This window comes from Fistularia commersonii, chromosome 1 (genome assembly GCF_037954325.1).
Source record: "Fistularia commersonii isolate RoL2024-O1a breed Wild chromosome 1, RoL_Fcom_v1.0, whole genome shotgun sequence".
NCBI classification, from domain to species: domain Eukaryota; kingdom Metazoa; phylum Chordata; class Actinopteri; order Syngnathiformes; family Fistulariidae; genus Fistularia; species Fistularia commersonii.
The window spans coordinates 7,848,060-7,874,970 of NC_141284.1; the positions used below are offsets into that span (position 1 = coordinate 7,848,060).

The following is a 26,911-nucleotide window of genomic DNA, read 5'->3' on the forward strand; positions in this document are numbered from 1 at the left end:
AAGGAGTCGCTTCTTTGGCAGCGTCCAGGCACCTTGCCCATGCAAATACCTGTGGCTCTGCAGTGGGGATAAAATGCTCCACTCTGTGTCTCAATGAACTAGCTGAAAATGTGGGCGTCGTCAGCGATGGAAAATCCGCAGACAACCGATGATAAACATCCCCTGAAACCAAAAAATTGGCGTGTGCACATGGCACAAACCGCTCTGTCTCACAGGGATAGGTGGCAAAAGACAATGCAGCAGTTTGCAACGTCCACTAACAGGCCATTGGCACACAGAAAGTCCGTGCCAATAATGGGGGTCGTAACGGCAGCGATCACAAACTCCTACTCAAACTGGTGGGCATCAAAGCAATCTGACAATGACCGTGAACCAAAGGTGTCTATGGCGGACCCGTTCACAGCACTCAACAGCTGCCTCTGGCCCACATGTCCTCCGTTGTCGGTAGAATCAGGCTTTTCTGCGATCCAGAGTCAACCAGGAACCTGAGCCTGGACCTCGAGTCCTTGATGAACAACAGCTGTGTGCGACCGCCGGCACCCACAGCTGCTACTGAGCGCCGGCTCCGCCATTTCCGGACCTCACGAACGAGCAGGGCGGGAGACACCGCCATGCTCTGCTGCCGAATCGCTGGTGGAAAAAACAGATTCTCGTCCAATGTCTCTGCGCGCGGATACTTTGGCTACGACGGTTGCACCCTGGACAACGAATGTTCTGGAAGTTAGCAAGATGCAGTCAGCCTCCTCCGCCAACCAGCGGTAGTCGCCGGTGGCTAAACATCGGTAATTCACCAGGAACGTGTGCACAGGAGCCGGCAGTTGACGCAGAAAAACATGTAGAAAAAGGAACCTGCCATTGTCAGATCCCAGCAGAGATAACATGGTCACCATAAGATCCATGGCAGATCCGTTTCCCAAGCCGGACATAGAAAGTAACCTGTCAGCCCGCTCTTTAGCGTACAGCCCGTACGTCCGGAGTAAGACCTCCCTTAACGCTGCGTACCTGCCTCGCAGGGTCAACAGTCCAGAGCAACAGTGGGTGTGGAAAAGAAGATAAGCAGGATGGAAGAGATGGGGAAAAGTGTCAGCGATAGAAGGCTATCAGCCAGAATAGAAGGGAAGGTATACAAGACAGTGGCGAGACAAGCGATGCTCTATGGCCTAAAAACAGTTACAATGACGAAAAAACAAGCGGCAGTGCTAGAGGTTGCAGAGATGAAGATGCTATGGTTTTCTTTGGAAGTGACCAGGGTGGATAGGATCAGGAACAATCTGTCAGAGAGACAGCACATTAGATGTTTTAGAGAGAAGGTAAGAGAAGTCAGACTGAGATGGTTTGGTCATAAACAGGGGAAGGATAGTAAATGTATTGGTAGACCGACGCTGGAATTGGAGCTGCTGGGCAGGAGGTCTTGAGGAAGACCAAAAAGATGATTTATGGACGTAATGAGAGAGGACATGAAGTCAGTTGGTGTGAGAGAGGAGGATACAGAGAATAGGTTTAGATGGAGAGAGTTGATTCGCTGTGGTGACCCCTGAAGGGAAAAGCCAAAAGGAAAAGAAGATGAAGAAATAGATTAAAACAATGTGATAATAGTATTATAAATAGTAATTGAAATGCCATAGTTTGGTAATAAATATTTATAAATATTTAAACAGGCTTCATTATGATGTTCTGATTATAAATGAAATAAAGTGATACATGAATTGGATTTTCTTTTTCAGATAACAATTACAACATTGAAATACAATAACTCCCTGTAATATAAATATAATAAGTTCAATAAACTGAATTTGTATTCTGTATTGTACAGTTATTGCGATTTTACGTTTTATTTTTGTATGAATTTCACTCCATCTTCGAGAATGAATTTCTTAAACTATAGTAAACAGCAGAGGGCGGTATGATACCTTCCTACCGTAGTTGAAGGATGTAGAATACTTGTGAAAAATTCATTCTGATTAAATGAATGTATGTGTTCTGTTGTTCATCTTGAACAATTGTAAACATTTAGGAAAACACAGGAAAATTAAGAGATAAGTGCAGCGTTGTCATAACTGTTTCTCCTCCTCCAAATAGAAAACAGAAAAAAGATAACAGTTAAAAATATAGAATATCTGTCGTATTAACCCCACCCTCTTAATTACCAAACAATTCCTTCTTGTTATGACTTGAAGTTCCTCTGCCTTGTCATTTGAGTTTCTTTTCATCTTTGCCAGAGTCTTTGCCAGAAAGTATCTGCACCTCCCTAAAAAACAGAAAAGGGTGGGGCCTCAACTGACAGCATGTAGCTGTGTCCCTCAAGCACAAGTTGGTGTCTGTTGCCTTTTGTCAACCAGTCCTTCAAGATCTAAACTATTCTTGATTGCAAATATCACCTTATCCTCGGGAGTTACCCTGAAAGCTACCTGAAAAACAGGAAACCAGAGATGTCCTGACTCATAATGAGAATGATTCAGTCCCACAGGATTGCCTGACTTTTTTCACAAGTATATGCATGTGCAACTATCTATCTAACTATCTAACTATCTATCTATCTATCTATCTATCTATCTATCTATCTATCTATCTATCTATCTATCTATCTATCTATCTATATCACCAGCAAGCTACCTAACTAGCCAGCAAACTACCTAACTAACTAGCTTTTTACTCTGTATACCAGAGAACTCAACTCTACACAGTGGGCCAAAATTCAAAACTGGGACAAAGTCGCAGGCCAACAATGATAATTATTGAAAGAAAATCTTCCTCCAGATATAACAATGAACCCAAACAAGTTTCACTTAAAAACTAAATATGGAACAAGCATAATACTATAAGTTCTGAAGTTTCTGCTTTACGTCCAGGTCCTTGTAATTCTCGTAATGCTTTGTTTCATAGTGTCTTCTTATGTTATATTCTTTTGTTACAGCCACACTAGCTCCGCACACAAGACAAACAGGTCTGTCCTTTATATTCGTGAACAGATAATCTGCCTCCCACCTGTCTTGAAAGCTCCTGCTGTCCATCTTTTGCACACTTTTTTTGTTGCACACTTTCAAAAGTGTGCAACAGATTTTTTTTTCAATATGTTTAAATTTTCAGTCACTGATGATGATTCAATTTGGAGCTTCATTGAAAAATAATCTAAATGTTTTGCACTCCACCTCCTTAATTCTCATGTATGTTTCTATGACCACAAGCACCTTCTAGGGGTTTTAGAAAAACCACCCAGAGGTTCCACTGTACAGAAGTCCGTCTAAGGCTGACCTACAATCTCATGTTACACCATTATTCTCAGACTCAGGTTTCCACCCAGTGAAAGCATGCAGGAGGAACAGGAGTGGTTGGTGTTGTGAAGGTAGAGGGTGGGGGTGAGTGGCCTTCCTGAAACTGCCTATAAGCCACTATGACCTGGATAAAACACCAATAGGAAGCAGAGAAGCTTTAGATTTTTTACTGTATATGGTCTTTTTAAACCCAAAATAGCTCTGCAATATTCATTTATATATCCAGGCATGGACATATTCATTACTGAGCTAATTTTCCTTGAAAATACAGATTTGACATGTAAGTCCTTCATATAAAATCTAGGAAATACAAATGTATACATCCAATTATCTCTTTTACTTCTTATGCTGTGATAGTTCATGATAAAGAATATGTTCCAGTTTCCCATTTATAGATAATATAATCTCTTTTTATAAGTCTCTTTTTATATTAATGGTAGTTTAATCATAAAATTTGGTGCCAAATTTCAATGTACGCCTGATGTCTGCCAGAGAGACTGAATAAAAATCAAAAGCTGTTTAAATTTTCTAGGTGAAAAGATGATACTATCACAAAAACTCAGTCAGAAATTGGTTTTAAGTCAAGGAAAATATGAGATTCCCCCGCGTTAGGAAACTCCTTTTTAATTGCTCACTATTTTATGGGTTCAGTGTTGCTGACTAAAATTTAGCTTTATTTTTTGTTTTTTGGGGAAACCATGATTAGTGTGTGTCTGCATCTGTGTCTTTGTATGTGCCTGTGCCTGTGTCTGTGTTTTAACATACAGTAGATAGATAGATAGATAGATAGATAGATAGATAGATAGATAGATAGATAGATAGATAGATAGATAGATAGATAGATAGATAGATAGATAGATAGATAGATAGATAGATAGATATTTTGCTCATCATTATGTACCACTTATCCACTCTTCTTTAAATTTGATCTATTGGTTCTCTTCATTTGGAAAAAGGATTATTCCAACACACTGAACAAATTGCCTTGGATGTTCAAAAATGCATTTACCATACACAAGCCAATGGAAGGAAGTACATTGCCTTTTTATGTGTGCGTTTATAAAAGTGAGGCTGCCTCACCATTCCCGTCAGCCTCATTTTCAAACCTCACCTACAGTCAAAGTAATAAAAAGAATGCACACTAATCTTTCCAAATATTTCCCCATTTTTTGCCTGTTTATGAATCATACATTGCTCTCATTGGACTACTCATTTTTTAATTCAAGGTTTAATTTCTTTATTATCAGCATGTGAAATAAAGTGCATATCCCATGGTTCGTGGCATGAGGATCTCAAAGCCAGAAAAGCGGGAACAGACATGTTATATCTTCAGGCCAACAGCTAAAGCTATTCACACCATCCTGGCACTTGGAAATTTCACTACCAGTTTGCCAAAAAATGCTCTGAACAAAGGGGCCGCCTGTAATATTAGAAAAAAAAAGTGGTTGTTCATAACAAGCTCAGCCAGTTACAAAGTATTACCATTTCCCCCTCTATCTCCTACACTAAGCAAAAGATTTGAATACCATGACATGAAAATGTTACATTTGGACAGGTACACAAAGATCTAACCAACTGACAATGACACGGTTTGAGATATTTTACATTTTTTTTCATTGTCAGAGAAATTCACCCTGAAATACAATTTTGATGTACATATCTTATTTGAAACACTAATTGTGCAGGAATGACATTTCTTTCAGTAGCTGCTTTTGATTGGTCTGCCTTATCTGCCACCTGAGATTCACCTGGACATGTTTGGCATTCTGACAATTGTGGGAAAAAAATAAAGCAATTAAAGGGTAGTTAGATTTGGCCAATTTTGTCGATCAAGACAATAGGCAGGATGTTTAAAATTCTTGTGTCATTCACAAGATCACATAACTTCGCACATTTTCCTCTGGGATCAATAAAATATGTAGTTCCGATTTTGATAACTATATTGGAATACACAGGTGCATCTGGCTATTTTCTTTCTTTTCTTTTCAAATCACAAATGTAAAATTGTGAAGAACAATGGGGCACAGCTACCTGGATCAAACGCAACTACTTGGACTGAATGGTTCTATTCTGGTGCTTTATCTGCCATATATAAAATGAAACAGAACACAAATACACAACATGAACAGTTACATGTAGAAAACTGTTTGTGTAAGGAAAAAGTTTATGAAATGATTGATGATATATGTCCTTCAAGCTGAGGTGCTGGATAAGATCATTAGTTCCTTGGTTTCAAGGTCTCTTTGAGTCTTAGTTTTTCCGGCATGTTTCTAAACTTCAATATGTAATTTTTGGTCACGCCCTTTTATTCAAGCTCCCTCCAGCTGCCGGTCTTCAGCCTCGCCCGCTGCATGTTGGTGCTGGCACCTAGTCTGGGGCATAAATTTTTTGTTTTTATTAGCGGTGCTTGAAATATCTGTCTTATATTTTCAGGTTGATGCCAAAATGCATGTTAGTCTGGAAGTCGCATACAGCACCAACATGTATTAAATTGTGAATTTATCAGTGAGAAATTTAAACGAAATCCTCCTGTGCAGACACACCAACCACCCGGACACACACACACACACATACACACAAACCACACACTCACACACATAGGCATCCCTTGTTTTTTGACCAAGGTACAAATGTACGTGGTACACATGTATGCGTATGCGTATGCGTATGCGTATGCGTACATGCATGCCTATGGCTATGACTATGCCTATGGGTATGTTTATGTGTGAGGGGAAATAGCCTTACAAAACATTCTCATCCTTCCATGTCTTTCTTTTCCTTTCACTTGGTCTTATAAATTTCCCCCAGTACATCAAATTGAAACTTTCTTGAAAATATCAGTTGAATAGACAATATTTACTTCTTTTTTCTTCTTCTCTTATCAAAAAGTAAAATGACAGGAATAAACATTTTCATTGTCTTTTATTTTGGTGAATGTTTGGCATTTTTTGTCAGTCACTGTGTCAATCAAGCATTTGGACAATTTGTGGAGGCTATTACCACCCAAAGGGGACAAAGGACAATGAGTTAATAAATAAATAAATAAATTTTGAAACTACAACTACACCTAGTGTTATCAGGGAGACAGGTAGAAGAGTACTTGGTGTGTCATCTGGAAGGAAAGTAGATAAGGAGACTTGGTGGTGGAATGACGAAGTGCAGGAGTATATACAGTGAAAGTGGTTAGCAAAGAAGAAGTGGGATACTGAGAGGACTGAAGAGAACAGACAGGAGTTCAGGGAGATGCAGCAAAAGGTAAAGATAGAGGTAGCAGAGGCAAAACAAAGGGCGTATGATGACTTGTATGCTCGGTTGGATAGTAGGGAGGGTGAGAATGATCTATACAGGTTGGGGAAACAGAGAGATAAAGATGGAAAGGATGTACAACAGGTCCGGGTGATTAAGGACAGAGAGGGAATTGACTGATGCTAGAAGAGTGATGGGAAGATGGAAAGAGTACTTTGAAGAGCTGATGAATTTGGAAAATGAAAGAGAGGCAAGGGTAGAAGAGGGGACTATTGTAGACCACAAATTAGCACAAATTAGTAAAAGTAAAGTGAGTAAGGCATTGAAGAGGATGAAGAGTGGAAAAGCAGTTGGTCCTGATGATATACCTGTGGAGGTGTGGAAGTGTCTAGGAGAGGCAGCAGTAGATTTTCTGACTAGGTTATTCAACAGGATCTTAGAGAGTGAGAAGATGCCTGAAGAATGGAGACAAAGTGTGATGGTGCCAATTTTTAAGAATAAAGGGGATGTGCAGAATTGTGGCAACTATAGAGGGATAAAGTTGATGAGCCATGCAATGAAGTTATGGGAAAGAGTAGTGGAAACTAGACTGAGAGCAGAAGTCAGCATTTGTGAACAGCAGTATGGCTTCATGCCCAGGAAGAGTACTACAGATGCAGTATTTGCATTGAGAATGCTAATAGAAAAGTACAGAGAAGGTCAGAGGGAGTTGCATTGTGTTTTTGTAGACCTAGAAAAAGCATATGACAGGGTGCCAAGAGAGGAGCTCTGGTATTGTATGAGGAAGTCTGGAGTGGCAGAGAAGTATGTTGGACTGGTGCAGGACATGTATGCTAGCTGTGAGACAGTGGTATGGTGTGCTGTAGGGGTAACAGAGAAGTTCAAGGTGGAGGTGGGACTCCATCAGGGATCAGCTCTGAGGCCCTTCTTGTTCGCAATGGTGATGGATAGGCTGACAGATGAGGTTGTACAGGAATCCCCATGGACCATGATGTTTGCGGATGACATTGTGATCTGTAGTGAGAGCAGACAACTGGTTGAGGAAAATCTAGAGAGGTGGAGGTATGCTCTGGATAGGAGAGGAATGAAAGTTAGTCGCAGCAAGACAGAATATATTTGTGTGAATGAGAGGAACTCGGGTGGAACGGTGAGGCTACAGGGAGTGGAGATCAAGAAGTTGGAGGATTTCAGGTACTTGGGGTCAACAGTCCAGAGTAACGGAGAGTGTGGAAAAGAGGTGAAGAGACGGGTCCAAGCAGGTTGGAATGGGGGGAGAAAAGTGTCAGGGGTACTATGTGATAGAAGACTTTCAGCCAGAATAAAAGGAAAGGTGTACAAGACAGTGGTGAGACCAGCGATGATGTATGGACTAGAAACTGTTCCAATGACCAAAAGACAGCAGGCAGAACTTGAGGTTGCAGAGATGAAGATGTTGAGGTTCTCTTTGGGAGTGACCAGGATGGATAGGATCAGGAATGAGTCTATCAGAGGAACAGCACATGTTAGATGTTTTGGAGAGAAGGTCAGAGAAGCCAGACTGAGATGGTTCGGTCATGTACAGAGGAGGGATAGAGAATATATTGGTAGACGGATGCTGGAATTGGAGCTGCCAGGCAAGAGGTCTCGAGGAAGACCAAAGAGAAGATTTATGGGTGTAGTGAGAGAGGATATAAAGGTTGCTGGTGTGAGAGAGGAGGATACAGAGAATAGGGTTAGATGGAGAAAGTTGACTCGCTGTGGCGACCCCTGACAGGGAAAGCCAAAAAAAGAAGAAGAAGAACAAGCATTAATCAGAAGCTTTTAAATATCCTCTGATTGTAGTTCTAACTAATGAAGTGCAAATTCCACATCCATCTTGTGGCCTTGTCTGTGAGAAATTGTATCACTTGATATGTGTAACAGTGTATCATAATTAACTACACTTTCATGTCAGAATAAGTCAGTTACAAACAAGTCTTGTGGCAACATGACTGAGAATGTGTTGGTTAGTCATGCTAGTATTACTTTGCTACCATGGATACAATCTCAACAGGTTTAGGCTAGAATCATTTTATGATTGTTTGGGAGGCATGAACTACTTTGGCTTAGGGGCAAAAGTCTGCATTGCAAAGAGGGGACTTAAAAAATGATTACAAAAGCAAACAAACAAAATACAAATGTGGGATTGACATGTCATATAAATTGAAAAAATCATCTCCTAGAGAATTGTTAAGTATCTACCAACAACATAATCTCAGATCTGTGTAAGATATACAGTTTTTGTTGTAAGTCAACACAAAAAAGGAGCATATTCAGCTGAGTGTGTCAGCTCATTACTATTTATTGTTAAAAAATAAAACAATGGATTGGAGAAAGTGTTTGAAACATTCAGAAGAAAAGATGTACCCAGATGGGTTTCAATTATAAATAATGAGCAATATAGATGAATAACAATACAAGACAGCTGTTTTTTTTCCAATATGTCATGAAAAACAACAGTAATGTGACGTTGAGGGTGAATCGATTGCAAAGAAAACTTGATTTAGTAATTTTATTGCCTAGCTTTCTCTTTCTCTCTTTTTGTGTCTCTGTCTCTGCCTCTCGGTAAGGGTGTGAGTATTTGTGTGTGGGGGGAGGGGGTATTCTAGTCAAGCCAGTTTGGTCACTCCCACAGTACAGTCACTCCTGCCATATAATCATTAGGGATGAGAGACTACTTTTTCAGTGTTTTATCTTTCCCCAACAAATCACTCTAAGGAGGCAAATAAGTTTGAGCCAGAATCAATTTGTGTGTGTGTGTATACACATACACACATATATAACATATATAGAAATGTTGCTGTCTTACATGTTTTCATTCATTAAAGAATCCCATTCTCATTTCATTGGGAAATGCCCAAACTATTATCACTCAAAAAACAATTTTCGTACCTGGAGCCACCCTAAAGCAATGCACAAGAATAATCAAAAGAGTTTAAAAAAAGATAAAAATAGTCTAGAAAATAAAGGTGAACTTTCAATCCCTATAAAGTCCATCATACTTAAGGTGACCAGCTTCAATTAACTGCCTGCTTTTTTTTTGCCTCTGTTCACTCACAACTCCACAAGTGGTTGAAACAGTCAATAGGCTGTCATAGATGATCATATTGGTGTGATATTGACAAAAACTAAAGGCAAAAGCACCCAGTGTCTTTTTGTAAGGACTTACGCTTATTTCACCAGTTATGTTCTACGTCGTACACAAACCTTTGCATTATTTTCCCCTTTGGTTTAAACCTGGTGGATTGTTGCGCACCAATGTCTCAGTCCTATGTCTTTGCATTGGTTTTGCTCATCTTTCTCCTCTGCAGTTATGTTTCAGGATGAGCCTCATATCATTATTACGCTGTGTGACTGATCCGGATCCACCTGCTTCGTGCTGGAATAAAAACATTGCTGATGTGTCAGCTTATGTGAATTGGCTGTGTGAAACGTGCTTGCATACTTTGAAAACAAAAGGCAACTCCATAATTAATTACAATCATCGCATGGCGATGCTTTTAATTAGAGTTCAGAAAAACAAATGGCAAAACAAAGTGTGCATTCTGTATATTCTGGTTCAATAGATATAGCTGAAAAAACACTGATTTCCCAAATAAAATTTCCTTGTAAATATCTGTGATGAATAAGATAAACACAGACCATGTCCAGATATAGTGTCATGGCCCCAACATTGTATTGTCAGGCAGGGGTCAAGGGAAAGTAACAAAGATCATATTTGATGCAAAAGAAGCAAATGTTCAACTTGTAGTCTACTTCAGCTTTCTCCTTTGTTTTTTTTTTTGTTTTTTTTGTTTTGTTTTTTTTTTCTCTGTTTAATAGCTTTCAAAACTATTTATGTGTGCAGCCACACATATACATTATAATTACGGTCTTACTTATAAAATGATAGTGAGGAAATGTATGGTGATCCTGTGCGTGGATGACGCAGTACAGGTGAGACCTAAAATGCCTGCTTGAGTTACCTGTCTTTCGACAAACACACATACACGCCTTATTTTTTGCCTTTTTTATCGCGCGTGCGCAGAGTGAGCATTTCAAAGAGCGGGCCCATTGTATGCGGTAAACAGTATCAGACTTACTTGTACTCGCACACGACATACGGTCATTTTTCTCCTCAGACATGCCTCTTTACGCCTCCTTAGAATGTGTGTTTCTGCTCTTGCTCTTGACGGTATGTAATTTTATGTTCCCGATTTTTACTTATTTAATATTTTGGCTTTTCCTTTGATTATAACTCACTATAAACCACATTCATTTTTTTTAAACGTAGGTGTAGGGAAATATGTTCGCTGTTGACGCTCTAAAATTATTTGTCGATACATATATATGATAATTTTCTGTTTCGTTTCGCATTATTTTCTTGTCAATTTTCAGGGAGTTCAGTTAGTTATGTGTTTTTCTAAGTGTATATAGATATATAGTAGTACTTTTTGAAGCACCCGTAATCGTCCCGACAAGAGACGGAACATTTACTTATTTCATATTTTGGCTTTTCCTTTGATTATAACTCACTATAAACCCCATTCATTTTTTTAAACGTAGGTGTAGCGAAATATGTTCGCTGTTGACGCTCTAAAATTATTTGTCGATACATTTGTCGTCCTGACAAGAGACGTAACATTACAGATTACACTGTGATTACCCTTCTTAAATAAGCCGACCGAAATACACTATCACTGGTTGTTTAATTGTGCAACGCTAAATTAACTTTGTGGTATAGTGGTTCCTAGACTACCATGGCAACACATGCAGGTTCAATAGCATCAACATAAATTAATCATAACTTCAATTCGGATTTTGGAATTGGCTATATCTTGAGACACTATTTCCACCTAGCATAATATGGATGGACGCATCTTCACAGCTACTAGGATTGCTTGCCGGTGGAATATCAGGAGAGCTGCTGACCTGCTGTCATTTGATTCTCAGAAACACTCTTTGCAGAGCCATTACACTGAGTTTATTGTATTCCGACTCAAAGTCCAAATGTATGTGAAATCAGTCCTGGCAAAGTTTAAGTTCTTTCTCCTGGAATTGATAAACTCTTCTCAGGGGATGTAAATGTTGTTTTTGTAACAAGCTTAATATATATGCTATTCCTGGGCTTGGTAGTCCGTAGCAGTCATTGTTATTATGTAACAATGGGCAGCAAAATAATGTTACCTAACAACAATTTTGACTTTCTCTGAATGGTGCCTGTAGAGAACAGAAGTTCTGGTCCCATCTTCTGTTTAAGATAAGATAAGATAAGATAAGATAAGATAAGATAAGATAAGATAAGATAAGATAAACTTTATTGATTCCTTTATTGATTGGGGAAATTCTTTTGTTACACCAGCGTAACAGTTAGGGTTAGTGTCAGTCAATGTCAAAAATAAATATGAATATAAATACACATAGAGAGACAGTTAGAAGACAGAAGATAGCAAAGACATCCACAAATAAATAGACAGCAGGGAGAGCAACAACAGCAACATCATCAGGGATAAGAATGGCATAAGGATGAAATTAGACAACCAAAACTAAATGACAGTAAAAATAGAGTGACAATAGTAATGCCGAAAATAATATAAATAAACAAAAATAGGCAAGATGCGTGCAGGCTGAGACCAACAAGGATAAAAAAAGACAGCAGACTTAGGGCATGACATGTGAATTGGTGAGGTAGTGAATGGGGTGAGGTTGTGGTAGCAGCTCAGAGGTACCTCAGGCCAATCCAAGTTGTGTGCCGTCCGGACTGCTGTTATATAGTCTGATGGAATTTGCATTTGGATCTGGATATGTCTAATATTCAGTGATAAAATTGCATCAATCAAATGGTCAAATATAAAGCGACACTTCGAACAAGTCCATGCAGCACCAGAAGTCGCATTAAAAGTAATACATATTTAATTTATTATACGTTAAAAATACTATATGGCTCCCAATGACATATATTTAGAAATATTTGGCTTTTATGGCTCTCCCAGTCAAAAAGGTTCCCGACCCCTGATCTAAAGCGTTCAGCACTCCACCAGGATGGGATGAATTGTTGGCTGTAAGGGCTGTCCATCAGCCATAGTGCGGGGGCTATCACATGATTTGACTATCAACTGATTTAAATACATTTCAATTTGAATGCTGATGTTTAAGTCTGATAAGTGAATACAACTAACATTAATTTAAAAGCTCGGAACTGTGTTCTTAACCATTACTCAAGGTGTCACATGTGGCTCTAGCAACAGAGATTGTGTAAATTTAATCAGAATGAATGTCATGAATAGCTCGGTATTATTCTCTCTTGTCCATTCAGGGTGAAATGCTAGGAAGAAAAAAGGGTAACTGAAATGGCATCACTTTTTGATAGTGACATTTTATTGATTGTACTGGATTCTAACAGGGTTTAGTTTGAACGTCTCTCAGCAAAGTCTTGGGCTAATATTAAAGTCCCAGAATAAGTGATTATAAATTACCCAATTCGTAAGTCTGAATGTGTCTTTTTACTCTAATCTTACTGTTTTTGAATATGTCCCGATGTCCTCTGGTGAAAAGGGATGCAATGATTTTCCAGGAAATAGGCAGCAAAAACAAAAAAAATCTTGAGTAAGATTCCACTGTTCTGAGTTGTTGTTAAATGTCTATTACCACACAGCAGAAGAGTCGAATCTGTTTGGATTTGCCATAGAGCACAAACAATATTTAATTTAATATATATATATATATATATATATATATTCCCTATTTTGATTGTATCTGCCTTTCTCCTCTGTCTTTTTATATGAATTAATCTCTTGTGTTGCAGCTCCTAAGTGCTGCTCTGGTAAACACTTACTCTGAGGCGGAGAAAGGGGCGGTCAGGACAAAAAGGGAATGGCTTGTCCCACCAAAGTTACTGAAGGAAAATGTAAATTATACCCATCTACCATATGTTGCCAGGGTAAGTCATTGAGTGTAATGGATGGTTGTTGCGTTGATCTTCTGAAACTGTTCCCCATTTAAGTGTAGTGTACATATGTGTCCCTTTAGTGAGAGCTGTTCTGTACTCATTTCTTTGTGTATGTTTTTTTTTGTTTTTGGTGTGTGCTGGTTTTCTTGTTCTCATGCCTCGTAGGTTGGGTCATTGTTTGTGTATATGTTCAGTCTATTATCATAGTCATGCCAATTTTATTCCCTTGTTTGTTAACTATTTTTCTTTGCACCGATTATTTAAACTGTCTAGGTGACGCTTGCCTCAAATCCAACATTTAGTGAGATTTTATCCACAATTTCAGGATATCAATGTGGATCATATTCTTCAACAAGGAGTCAATGGGGGCTACGGAAACAAAACTTAACCCATCAGTGTGGGTTTAGTCTATCCTTCCATCCATCTTAAAGATTGATGTGCAGTATTCAAACACACATTTGAATACGTTTGACCAGTGATCTCAGACTTTCCTTGATGCCTTTCATTTTTTAGAGGCTGATGGGGAGGGGATATGGATTTCTAAATGGATTCCATTAGGTGCTTGAGCAAACTTAATGTTGAACCACACTTTTTTTTAAATTATTAGGAAATATTACATTTACAAAATGAGAGGAATTAGGGACACACGCATTGATTGCATGCTGCACATTTCAAGTAAATACATGAGTGGCTGTCCTTGGTCATTTCAAAAAATAACAGTACATCGTACATTAGAAGATAACATACAGCTATTGCATTTGTTGTGTAGAAAGACATTTTATTACTCCAACAGTTCCATCCCATGATGACAATGTCTCTGCTCTAATGAGCTATTCATTGCAAGAACCAGACTACTGAACACTTGCCTAAAATAAAAAAAGGCCTATCTATTTACTTAAAATAATGAGGGGCGAAATATCTTCAAGTGAAGAAATTAAAGTCAAGTTGTCAAGACAAGAACATTTTGACAAAAATTCATCATGACCTGGATGACTGAGAACCTCCACAGACATCTATTTACTAATCTTTACAACCATGTCATCTAAATAAAATAAAACAATAAACATAACTATCAGCTATTATCCTACAATTCCACACTATCCATGGGAGCTTATACTTTGTCTGATGCTTTTTGTCTATTTCAGATCCGATCAGATTTTGAAACGATTGCAGGTATTACTTACTCCCTGAAAGGTATTGGTGCAAACCAACCACCCTATAATGTGTTTGTGGTTGACCCCAAGACTGGATTTATTCGTGTGATGAAATTGCTTGACAGGGAATCCATCGCTTGGTACAATGTGAGTGACATATTCTTTCAGTTTGAATTGCTTTTTGACATTGCTACTGTTCAAATGTAATGATTCAGGCTATGTAACCGCTAAGATAGATTTCTAAACATATATTTTAATCTTCAACTCTTGAAAGAAAATGCAAGAATTGATTGTAAAAGACAAACGTTTTTGCTGCTGCTTAAGCTTTCAGGCATTGCGAAATTCAATGATGGCACAAATGCAGAGACAGAAATTGCCATACGAATCAAAGTTGAAGACCAAAATGATGAATCACCAGTGTTTGGTAACATGAATGTGGGTGAGGTAATGGAACTCAGTAACACAGGTTTGTGTTTCTCAATCCAAGCTTTTTCAATATTTTTTTTCAAGACACACAATGATTGTGGAAGGTTCTGTTTAGGATTCTTTGAAATTCTTTGAAACATTCAAACCTTATTCAGACCTTGAACTGGAATTTAAACTCGAATGCATACTTGAGTTAAGTATCTCTTTTTAATGAATCAGAGTTCTCATTACTATTTCACTTTAGAGTCCACATATGAAGATACATTGTCACTTTATCTCAACTTAAATGAAACATTCATTCCAAACTATTCAAAGGTAATTACTAACTTGACTATGTAATGAATTTGAATGAAAATGTTGAGAATGAATGGTCCCTTATGTTATTGAATCTTATTCCAGTGTTCTTTCAAGAATGGCTTTCTTTATATAAGTGGTACTATGCTTCCACAAATGTAACAAACATTTTTGAGTCTTAGATTATGTTTCTTCAGGACACACTGTTGAAGCAGAGGAACATATTGGAGTACCCCGTCATCAAATGTTAGATTGAACAACTATTTTATTTGATGTGTTTGTGAACAGGGACTGCAGTTATGAAAGTCATTGCAACTGATAAAGATGAACCAGGAAATCCAAACTCCCAGGTCGCTTATTCCCTCCTCAGTCAGAATCCACCACATGATATGTTCTCCATGAGCACAGATGGAATCATCTATGTAAAAAAGCCTACCCTGGACAGAGAGGTACTTGTTGCTCCAACACAACACTTTGATGTTTTCAGTTCAGACCAAACTGAATTTCACTCCAGTCCATAATAGAGTTCAACAGTTTTAGAATGTTTGCAGATGTTGGTCTAATACTTTTTTAAGAACTGCACAGACCTACAAGTGATGCCAAAACAGTAATTGTGGCATAGTTGATGGCTATAGAAAACTGTTTTCTCCATTTAGCATGAAGGGGCCATTGTCTATATTCCATTGTCAAATGCATGCCACAAACAGTTTGATAATTGTTAACAGTGCATGGATGCACTCCTTGTTGATAATGAGAACAGTGTGTCTGGATGTAATTCTATGAACTACAGGGCACAAATAATACAGAGGGAGAAAAAAAAATAGAAAACACCTATATGTGTTTTCTCTTTTTTGCAAGCAAGTTCTTTTATTCAGAAATGCATATCAATGGACAAATAAAATGTCCTTAGAACTCCTCAAGATACGTAATTGGTGTTCACTCCATTATTACCATAAGGCATCAGAGCAGCTTCAGTTTTACTACTTACAACTATTGATGCTCCATAGTTGTATGCAGTAAAATAGTAACATATTTTACTAAAATTTTGTTGGGTATATCATCCCAGTTAATAAGTAAAAACTTGTTAATGAGCTGAAATATATGTATCTAGTATATCTCTCCTGAGTGTTTTAACAGCAGCATCAGATAGGGTTTTGTCCGTTCATATATTTTTATTTTCTAAATTGGTTGATAATAATCATTTGAGAATTTTTTCACATAAATCAAGTAATTAAATTTAGAATTCATTCAAAGTTAAGATAATTTGATAACTATTTTGACTTCATGGACAGAGTGTTATTATCATTATTATTATTACTAGTAGTAGTAGTAGTAGTAGTAGTAGTACTAGTATTTTATGTAATTATTTATGTATTCAATTGCAGATACAAAGTCAATACATTCTGACTGTGAAAGGTCAAGACTTAAATGGGAAACCTGAAGGAAATACCGGAACTGGCACAGTCACCATTAATATCCTTGATGTAAATGACAATCTTCCATCTCTAGAAAAAGAGGAGGTACATACCCTGTTGATATTCTAATGTCACAGACGAACTTGTTGAGTAAATGAATGTCAAACCTTACAATTTCCACCTTATAATTTTAGTATGATGGCAGCATTGATGAGAACACACAAGGTGTGGAAGTGATGAGATTCAAAACAAATGACGTGGACCTAAAAGATACAGACAATTGGTTAACAGAGTTTGACATTATCAAAGGCAACGAGGGTGGATACTTCAGCATTACAACAGACCCAAAAACCAACGAGGGCATCCTCATGCTTGACAAGGTACTGTGGTACAGTGGTAGCCTAGAAAATCACTTGTGGCCTATATGTGAAAGTGATTGATCCAGAAATACTTAAGACTCTGGACCCTGCAGGGGGCCTTCCTGGTTGATGTGACATTGCAATGTAATATGAAAATTGGAACATTACATGTGGACTGGCAAACCTGATGTAGGGACCCCTATTTTTAATGATGAGAACCAAAGCCTGGATACTAACCAGTTGGGAACCACAGCTAGTTAATCCCTCAATGAAAGACTTATACCTGAGGTAGGAACAGCCAAGCAGATTGTCAAGCCATTTTTACTAAGAATAATACAGTTTTAATGAAGCATGAATCAGTAGAGCAGCCCGGAGGGTTCGGGAAGCCTGTCTAATGTGTTTTGTGGAACCGGAAAACTTGAAGGACCATTAAATATGGGGTACCCATTGGAGACTGTTGAAGTATAATTCATATATAATGTACTTAGTGTCCTTGTTTTAAACAACGTCTCTTCTCCAACATTGAGCTATGAGCCCTACATTGACAATGTTCTGTGAGCTTGAGCAGTTTCAGTTCAAACCTGACTGAGTAAATAAATACTTACTAATACAATGGGTGAAGTAGATAAATAACGAAATAAAGGAATGCATACAAGTAGTATGTTATATCACTTCATTGCCATGTTATAAGTAGTTAAAGCAGATCAGAAATCAAGCAGGCAAAGAATTTTCTGCCTGAATGACAAGGAGTTGTTCTGAAATGAAAAACTTAGTGATGGGCAGTAATCTATATAAATGTTGCCAGGGGAACATGATGCTTTCAGCAAGTCTTTGACGGTATATTGTGCTGTAAACAAACAAATCCACGGGGCAGCTGAATGGTTCTTGTAAAATCTACCCGTAGACTGAGAGATATGTTGTTTAAGACTTTTATTTTTTTTATTTTTATAAATATTTTTATAGAATAAAAAAAAAAAAAAAAATTTTGATTTTGTGAATATATATATATATATATATATATATATATAATTGGTGTATTCATATATTATTCATATACAAGTGAATAATAAATGACTATTATATATGATTGATTAATTAATCATAAATTAGTTAAATGTATTATTTTGCACTACTTTTATTAGAATATGTGAACAAAATAACTTATAGGTGTTTATTATTTGAAATAAATTATAAGCGAATATTGTGTTATTGTTTTGAAAAATATAATGGTTTTGTGGGTATAGACAAATGCACATAAACCATGAAGCTAATAATAACTGTTTGTCTTGTATGTTCCTCCTGACAGCCTGTGGATTTTGAACATGTGAAAAACCTTGATCTTGGAATAATTGTGAAAAACAAGGCCCCACCTTATCAAGGTCCTGAATCTGTTGGCACTGTTGTAAATTTTGGGGGAGGAGGAAGTGAACCTGGTGGTAATGTTGGTGGCGGTGGTGGAGGCGGAGGGGGAGGTGGAGGTGGAGGCGGCGGAGGCGGCGGAGGTGGCGGTGGCGGCGGTGGTGGAGGTGGCGGCGGTGGTGGAGGTGGTGGCGGCGGTGGCGGCGGTGGTGGAGGTGGCGGCGGTGGTGGTGGCGGTGGCGGTGGCAGCAGTACTGGTGGAGGGGGATCTGGAGGATCATCACATCATGTCATAGACCGACTGAAGTACAAAACCTATCCAGTCAAAATCAGTGTGAAGAACCAGCCTGAAGGGCCACGTTTTGATCCCCCTGTCAAAGCTATTCCCATCTCAGAGGGAGGCACTGACATTATTAATACGATTATTAGCTATTACCCAGCAATAGATGAGGACACTGGGAAACCAGCTGAGAATGTCAGGTTAGTTCAAACACTAGACATCAGTTGTGGACAGTTTTGCTCACACCATGCAATACTGGTCAGAACCATCAAACTCACTGACTAATGCATTAATTTCTCCTGAAGGTATGCTAAGGGGTCTGACCCTAACAACTGGCTAACCTATGACTCAAAAACTGCTGAGATCAAACTGAATAAGATGCCAGACAGAGAATCTCCATACTTGGTTAATGGGACATACTTTGCAAAAGTACTCTGCATTACAGAAGGTACTGTCTTCTTTTTTTTTGTTCAAGATGCCATACATTTCAAAATAGCAGTCAGGGGAAGATTAAAACAATTAACAAAAAATGTTAATGTTGTCCACATAGGGCTGTTTAGCATAAAACGTAATTATGGTTAGAATATCCTCTGTGGAATGTAAAGTAACTCGGTGGTTGTCTGACTGGATAGAAGATATTCCTCTGAAAAAGAAAAAATCCACATAAAACCAAAACTTTATAGACTTTTTGTGTAAAATTGAGTTTTATTTATTGTTATTAAGTTGTTAGTAATTATTAATCTTGCGTTCTCAAGACTTTCAGTTCTTGGAAATAGGTTCATGAAATTAAAGAAATAATGGATCATCTTTCCTTCTGGTGTGCCTTCCAAATCCAGACATGCCCTCTAAAACAGCAACTGGCACCATAGCTATCCAGGTTAAAGATTTTAATGACCAATGTCCCACTCTGACGGATTCCATCCAGACCATGTGCAGTCATGATGGAGCTGTTATTGTAACTGCAACGGATGACGATGCATTCCCAAACGGCCCTCCTTTCACCTTTGACATCATAACAGAGGGCACACAAGGGAAATGGCAGCTGGAACACCTAAATGGTTAGGAGAACAGCAAGATGTTTCTAAACTGGATTGTGAAGAAATTCATTTGATATTACACTAAACCACATTTACAATTCTGGCTAGATACTTCAGTCATCTTAAGAGCCAAGGAGTATATGTGGTCCGGTCCCCGTGAAGTGAAATTATCGGTGAAAGACCAGCAGGGACAAGCATGTCCTGAACCTCAGAAAGTCAAGATACAGGTCTGTTCTTGTGAGGATGGAGAACAGTGTTCAATTGAAGATGTCAAAAGTCAGCTTGGACCTGCAGGAATTGGGCTGCTATTCCTTGGCCTGCTCATGCTGCTTTGTAAGTATACTGACCCTTAGTTTTATTAAGTTCCCTTATTTTTTCTTAGAAAATTAATGGGTGATGTCATGTATAAAAGTAATTAAAACTAACATTCTAAATATTGGTATATATATATATATATATATATATATGTGTGTGTGTGTGTGTGTGTGTGTGTATATATATATATGTGTGTGTGTGTATATATATATATATATATATATATGTGTGTGTGTGTGTGTGTGTATATATGTATATATACACACACACACACACACTGTCATCTACAATGTACTGAAGGAGTCATCAATTTTTGTATTAACTGGTTGCCATTTTAAACAAGCACCAAGAAAATATTCATCCAGAAGATGAAGATTTAAGTATGTTACTACAAATTTTTGATGTTTTACAGTCATCCCTCTGCTGCTGCTCTTTTGCGTATGTGGTGGATTTGTTGGGCTGCCAGGTGGGGTTACTGAGATACCATGTACCAAATCATCATTCCTCAGTAAAACGCTCCCAGAAGGACCAGGAGAGGATACGGTCAGACTACTTACATCGACTAGGCTTATCAAGACAGATAAATTGTCACGGATAGTTTTATCTGCTATTGATATCATGACATCATGTCAGTGTGAAAGCTGTTAGAAGTCACATGGTTAGCTATGGGCATCCAGGCGGAATGGTGGGGCAGTGGCCTCTATACAGAAATCAGTTCCCAGGTTCCAATACAATAGACACACAATAGTGCCCCCACCTGTCCGCATCTTCCTGGTTATCCTGTTTCTTCCCACAGTACATAAACATTCTGTTGATACATTCCTAAACCGCCTAAATGTGTGAGAGTGAGTGGAAGTGTCAGGGTCTCACAGCTGGGATCAGTTCGTAATCGGCGCCAGCTGCAGCAGCGGCCGCTAATCAAGATCCCTATAAAGGGCAGCGGCATGCTCTGCCTGGCGCCGGGGGATTGCGGTTGCCCAACGACCCCTGTCACGACCGGACCTAGCCGTGGTTCCTGGACTCCCCCCTTTGCCATGTTTATCCCCACGACCCCCTTGTGGCCCAGGCCTCCTCAGGACCTTCGGACCCTGACCCCGTAAGATCCAGCCTTGACCCTGTCCGAAGATCCGACCTTGACCCTGTCTGCCACCCTGCCTGGGGCCCGTCCTGCCTTGAAGGTGTGGTTCCCTGCCCGAGTCTGCCCCCGTGACCCGTGACCGAATCCCCCGGCCACCATGGACTCGGGGAACCACAGCCCCCCAGGCCGGCTCCCTGGGGCGCCAGGAGGCGCCCATTGAGGGGGGGGTACTGTCAGGGTCTCACAGCTGGGTTCAGTTCGTAATCGGCGCCAGCTGCAGCAGCGGCATGCTCTGCCTGGCGCCCGGGGAATTGCGGTTGCCCAACGACCCCTGTCATGACCGGACCTAGCCGTGGTTCCTGGACTCCCCCCTTTGCCATGTTTATCCCCACGACCCCCTTGTGGCCCAGGCCTCCTCAGGACCTTCGGACCCTGACCCCTTAAGATCCAGCCTTGACCCTGTCCGAAGATCCGGCCTTGACCCTGTCTGCCACCCTGCCTGGGGCCCGTCCTGCCTTGAAGGTGTGGTTCCCTGCCCGAGTCCCTGCCCGAGGTTGTATGTCTCTACATGAGACCCTGTGGTCAACTGGCAACCAGACCAGAGGGTAGCTTACCTCTCACCCAGTGACAACTGGGATAGGCCACAGCTCTCTGCAATCCTGAATGCAGGATAAGTGGAATAGATGATAAATCAATTCATAAACTAAGGGCATTCTGTATATCCCATTTACAGGCTGTTTTAATAGTATAAAATAAAAAATAAAAAATCAGCAAGGTTTGGATGAAAAACTAATTATCTATCTCATCTAGAGATAAGGCAAATGGCAACTGACCAGTGCAGGTTTATCAGCTATGGTTTAAATCCTTTGTTGTTATGTGTCCTAAAAGCCTATATCCTTTCACAGGCATTATTCTTTTGACTAGACTAATCTAACATTGGAATACTTTTTTGTCACAGGTGGTGCCCCTTATCAACATGGCGTCACAAATCGATGCACAGCCTGTAAAAATGGCTGGCGTAATGGGTACTGCCATGGGCTTGAGTGGAAGCATAGCTAACATGAATTCAAACAGAAAAAATGTTGCAATTTACAATTCATATGGCAACAGTTATTTGCACCAAACACAAGAGTCAATTTGGAATGGTGCCTCCACTGTGTTAAACAGAAGCATGGAAGAGGCAGGAGGAGGTGGAGCAAGAGGAGTTTATGATGGGATTGCTCTGCCACACTACTTCCTTGGACAATACTACTCTCAGGTGAGGATTAGGCCTCCCAGTCAGTCTTCCAGCTGCCAATTTTGCTGCAAAAGAAATAAAAAAAGTGCATTGTCATGAGATAAAAAGTCAGTTTTTGTTTTTTTAACATACAATTTTTATATTTAGATGAAGGGATACACTTTAATCAAATGGTTCATTGATTAATCACACTTCAGCCAACTTTAGTACAGATGTGTAAAATGCAAGCTAACAGTCATGGTTAAAGCTAAGTCGACACGAACCATCTGACTTTTTATGCTCAAATAAAATGTGCCTTGATTTTAACCTAACGTGGCGACACTGTTAACTGTGCTAATACTTTTGTTTTAACAAAAAACAAAACAGGAAACATAAGTTAGTGATAAACAATATTGAATTATTAAAATATTAAATATTATTGGGGCAGCATGGTACAGGAGGTAGAGCAATGGTCTTTGGAACCAACCATTCCTGGATTGATTTCCGGCTCTTCCTTGTGTGTTGAAGCGTTGTTGAGCAAGACACTGAATCCCTAACTGCTCCCCTGACGGATGGGAGCCTACTGCTCATCGTTCATCAATGATGGGTTAATTGCAGAGAAGTGCTTTCCCCACGTGGATTAATAAAGGATCAATTATAATTATTATAAATTGTATAATTACTGTGCACAAGACAAATTTAGCCAGCAACTGTGGTGATTAATCTGTTATTTCCATTTCCTCCCAACTGCAGAGTACGGCCCATGCACATTCAAACTCAGGAATTCAGACACACATTTTTTTTTTTCAACAGAGGGTGGCTGGTGAAACCATGGGCTTTCCAGAAAAGGATTCTCTCTTTTCGTATGGCTCTGAGGGCCAGGGCTCCCCAGCTGGTTCAGTGGGCTGTTGTAGCCTCCTGGAGTCTGAAAATGATCTTCAGTTCCTCAGTGACCTTGGACCAAAATTCAAGACCCTGGCAGAGGTGTGTGGTGGCAAAACCATTTCACCTGAATCAGCTCATCATTTAACTCCTTTACTAGATGTGTCCAACATCACTCAAAACAGCAAAACAATGTCCAGTCAGGTCAAACCAATCCCTGCCTCTGTGGCTAGTAGTTCCATCAACGCGTACACCTCAGTATCAAATGCTATGAGTGCTCAGCCAAACATAGAGGAAACCGCAATATCAGTAGGTTCCCAGCAGTTGAGGGAAAGTGCAGATATGATTAGAGAGGAAATGGCCACAGTACAGGACGGGATGACAAATCATGGTCAAATATACCTGGTACAGCAGCAACAGCCTGTTTACTACACCACAACCCCTGTGCTACAGTCAATGCAATATGTAGTCCAGCCACAAGTTCAGAACACTGTGCTGCTGGCCGAGGCACCTGTTACCAACCTACAAGGAATGATGTTAGTCAACGGTGCCCAGACTGCACAAGGGGTCATAGTTCAAGGCCAGTCAGTGATGTCATCTGGTCAAACACAAGGCCTTTTGCTGGTGGAGAATAACGTAGATCAGGAAAGTAATGCAAGCGTAATCAGTGCTGGAAATCTTTCTGGTGCCCAGACAGTAATGGTTTTTGAGGGCACTGCCCCCGCAGGATCACTGAAAAGAATGACAGAGAGTCAAACGCTGATCAAAAATGGCAGTGTGTTTCAACAGGAGGATATCTCAGCATCTCAGGGAGTCCTGATGGTTGAAGGGGCATCAGGTAGAAGAGACCGGGTGGCCCGAGAGGTTAGCGGTCTTTCTCAAAAGAGTAAGGGCTTGGGTTCTCAGAGAGTTATTCACAGTCAAGGCAACACCTCCACTGTCTCCCAAAGCAGAGTAGTGAGTTCATCTGAGATCAAACTCCCCACCCATCACAAGGAGAAGGTGCAGAAGAAAGTTGTGAAAGTTTTTCAGGACAGTAGTAAACTTAATCATGGATTTCAATGAGACTATTTCCCCTCATCTAGACTATTTCCCCTAATCTAGAAATCATAATATTTTTTTAGACTTAATGGAGATTCAGCTAATGTAGAACAGTCAATGGTAGAGGGTTTCTATTGTCTTCAGGGCGGAAATACTTGAGACATGTCAGCGTTATTAGGTGGCTGTTAATTTGATTAGAGCAAGATTAACCATGGGGATTATACATACACACCCCACCAGAGCCAGTGTGATGTTTTCGGATGTTTTAAAACTACATACATAGCTGTAGTAGTTGTTACAATGTGGATTGTACATTTTAAACCTATAATAACAGTTTAATCAACTTGTGTGTCTACTTGTGTCAACTTGTAATACTTAAATCCAAATAATCAAGATGCATGAAGTGAAGCTGATAAATACTGTCAATATCTTGCAGCAAGTACATTTTTCAAATCCTATACACCTACATACTGTACAAGAAATATACCCATTTTCTTTCAGTGCTATGTTTTTCATGAAAATTTTGAAATTGTTTCGTAATCCAAATAAGCCAGCTCCCATCAAAACCCTTGATCCAAAGCAGGTGTATGGAGTAACTGATCTTGAAAGGGAGAGAAAATGAATGATTATAATACCTTTCTTTTTTCTGCTATAGTATATATACTGTCTCTGTGTACTCTACTGATAGAAGAAACATGTTTATAAAATGTTAAATGTCTGCAGGTTCTCGGTCATCCAGGTCATGGTGAATTCTTGTTGAAATCTTCTTGTCATGGCAACTGGACTTGAATTTCTTCAATTCTGAACTGAAGAAGCTGAGAGGTGAAATGTCTTCAAGTGAAGAAATTCAACTCCAGTTGCCACAACAAGAGGATTTCACCTAAATGTTTAATGCTTTTCACTCACATATCACTAAGTCTGTTTGTGACTCTGCAAAATATATGCAGATAATAGAATGTTTTGCAAGGAAAGCTGGGATAGGCCTGTTTTTATTTGTTGTCCTACACCTATTTTTAGTTCATTATCTGGATCCACACAGCATATTTGGTAGGTATTGTTGCTTTGAACCAATCTAAAGTCTGGACTCTGTACAGCGGTAATTGTATTTAACACTCAAAATATAATTCCTGTTTTTCCCCAGCTTTCCCTAGTTGAAGAATGTTGAAAAACACATTTCTTCCTGTTACATACTGTATATTAACATAAATACTAAATAAGAGATTCAGGTATTAATAAACTGAATTCACCCTTTGAAATATCCTACAAAGTTAGAATAAAGAAACACAAAGAAAGGCTAATCGCTTATCCTCCATTCTCCATATAATATCCATATAATTTTAAAAATGTACAATACCTTTTAGTGTAAAAGCAGTGGTTGCAAGGCAGCAAAATGAAAAAAGAAACATTCTCTATAAATGCAATTTGTGTTTTTTTTTGTTTGTTTTTTACTCCTAACATGATGGAAAATAAAAGGTCAAGGAAAAAAATGGGTCTTCATCCTTTTTGACAGACTAAACACTACTATAACCGGGAGGTGACATCTGTATTGCTTAATTCCATTAGTAAGTTAGTAAGTTCCTTTGCTTGCTTGTTTCTGTGTTAGTCATATGCAAGGTACAGTGAATAGGCTGATAGTACTATTGCCCTTTATTAGCATACATTCTATACTGATACCAACATCAAAATCAACATTGTCAATTGTTTTCTGCCTCCATATAGCCATTCGGTACAAAAAGTTGGATTCACATTCACGATTCAAGATTCAAACATTCATAGCGTTCATTATTATATGTACAATGTGGACACTTCTCTTTCCTGTACAATGAAATTCTTACTTTGTTGTCCACAGTGCATTTGGATTTGTATTGACAATAAATAGGTTGTGTAGACATTATTATAAATAGGAACGATGTTGGCAGTGTAAGCAAAGTAACCTTTGTTGAGGACTTCTGCTATAAAATATTCTGTGACATCAACATCTAGATGAGATATTGCGTTTTTGGGAAGGGCACTGGTCTTTTAGATATTCACCAACAAGAAAAGGATGCTTTAGTGCAGACATCCTGTCTCAATTGAAGCCAGACAATTTAAGTTCTGATCGCAGAAGAGCCAGGGTTTGAAGGTTAAAGCAGTGTTTCCCAACCACTGTGCCATAGCACATTAGTAGTCATCAGGTGTACCATGGAAAAATGCCCACTTTTTACCAGATTGGTCCAAAAATTATTTATTCAACTACCGGTATATGTAAATAACGTGTCGTCATATGTCAATCCATGTGGGCAGCATGCAGTGACGGGTATAACAATTAAATGGTCTTCCACTAGATGGCAACAGGTCATGAATCAACCTGTGCACCTGTATAATTTTGTGTGTCATGTAATTTTTCTCATTGGCCGTGGCCAAAAAAAGGTTGGGAAACACTGGGTTAAAGCATCCACTTGTGCTTTCTGTGCAAATCCCTTCATTGTTTTTAGGAGCATATTCAAGGTTATCTTGTCATGAAAATATCTGTCAACAATTGTTTTTCCATTTTACCACAGCACAGGTGAGTGCAACATGAGTGTACAAGTACAACACACTTAGATTAGCAC

The 26,911-nt window shown here is 39.1% G+C and overlaps 1 protein-coding gene across 1 annotated transcript; it reads left to right on the forward strand.

Annotated features, from left to right (window-relative positions):
• The first annotated feature begins 10,606 nt into the window (after positions 1-10,606).
• LOC147237278 (desmoglein-2.1-like) lies at positions 10,607-24,497 on the forward strand. Its single transcript, XM_086146371.1, has 14 exons — positions 10,607-10,710; positions 13,321-13,455; positions 14,610-14,765; positions 14,943-15,084; positions 15,627-15,787; positions 16,724-16,858; positions 16,948-17,133; positions 18,419-18,951; positions 19,057-19,199; positions 19,588-19,809; positions 19,897-20,121; positions 20,516-20,646; positions 22,140-22,439; positions 23,211-24,497. The coding sequence occupies exons 1-14, from the start codon at positions 10,660-10,662 to the stop codon at positions 24,342-24,344; spliced, it is 3,654 nt and encodes a 1,217-aa protein (XP_086002497.1). The 5' UTR covers positions 10,607-10,659; the 3' UTR covers positions 24,345-24,497.
• The last annotated feature ends 2,414 nt before the right edge of the window (positions 24,498-26,911 follow it).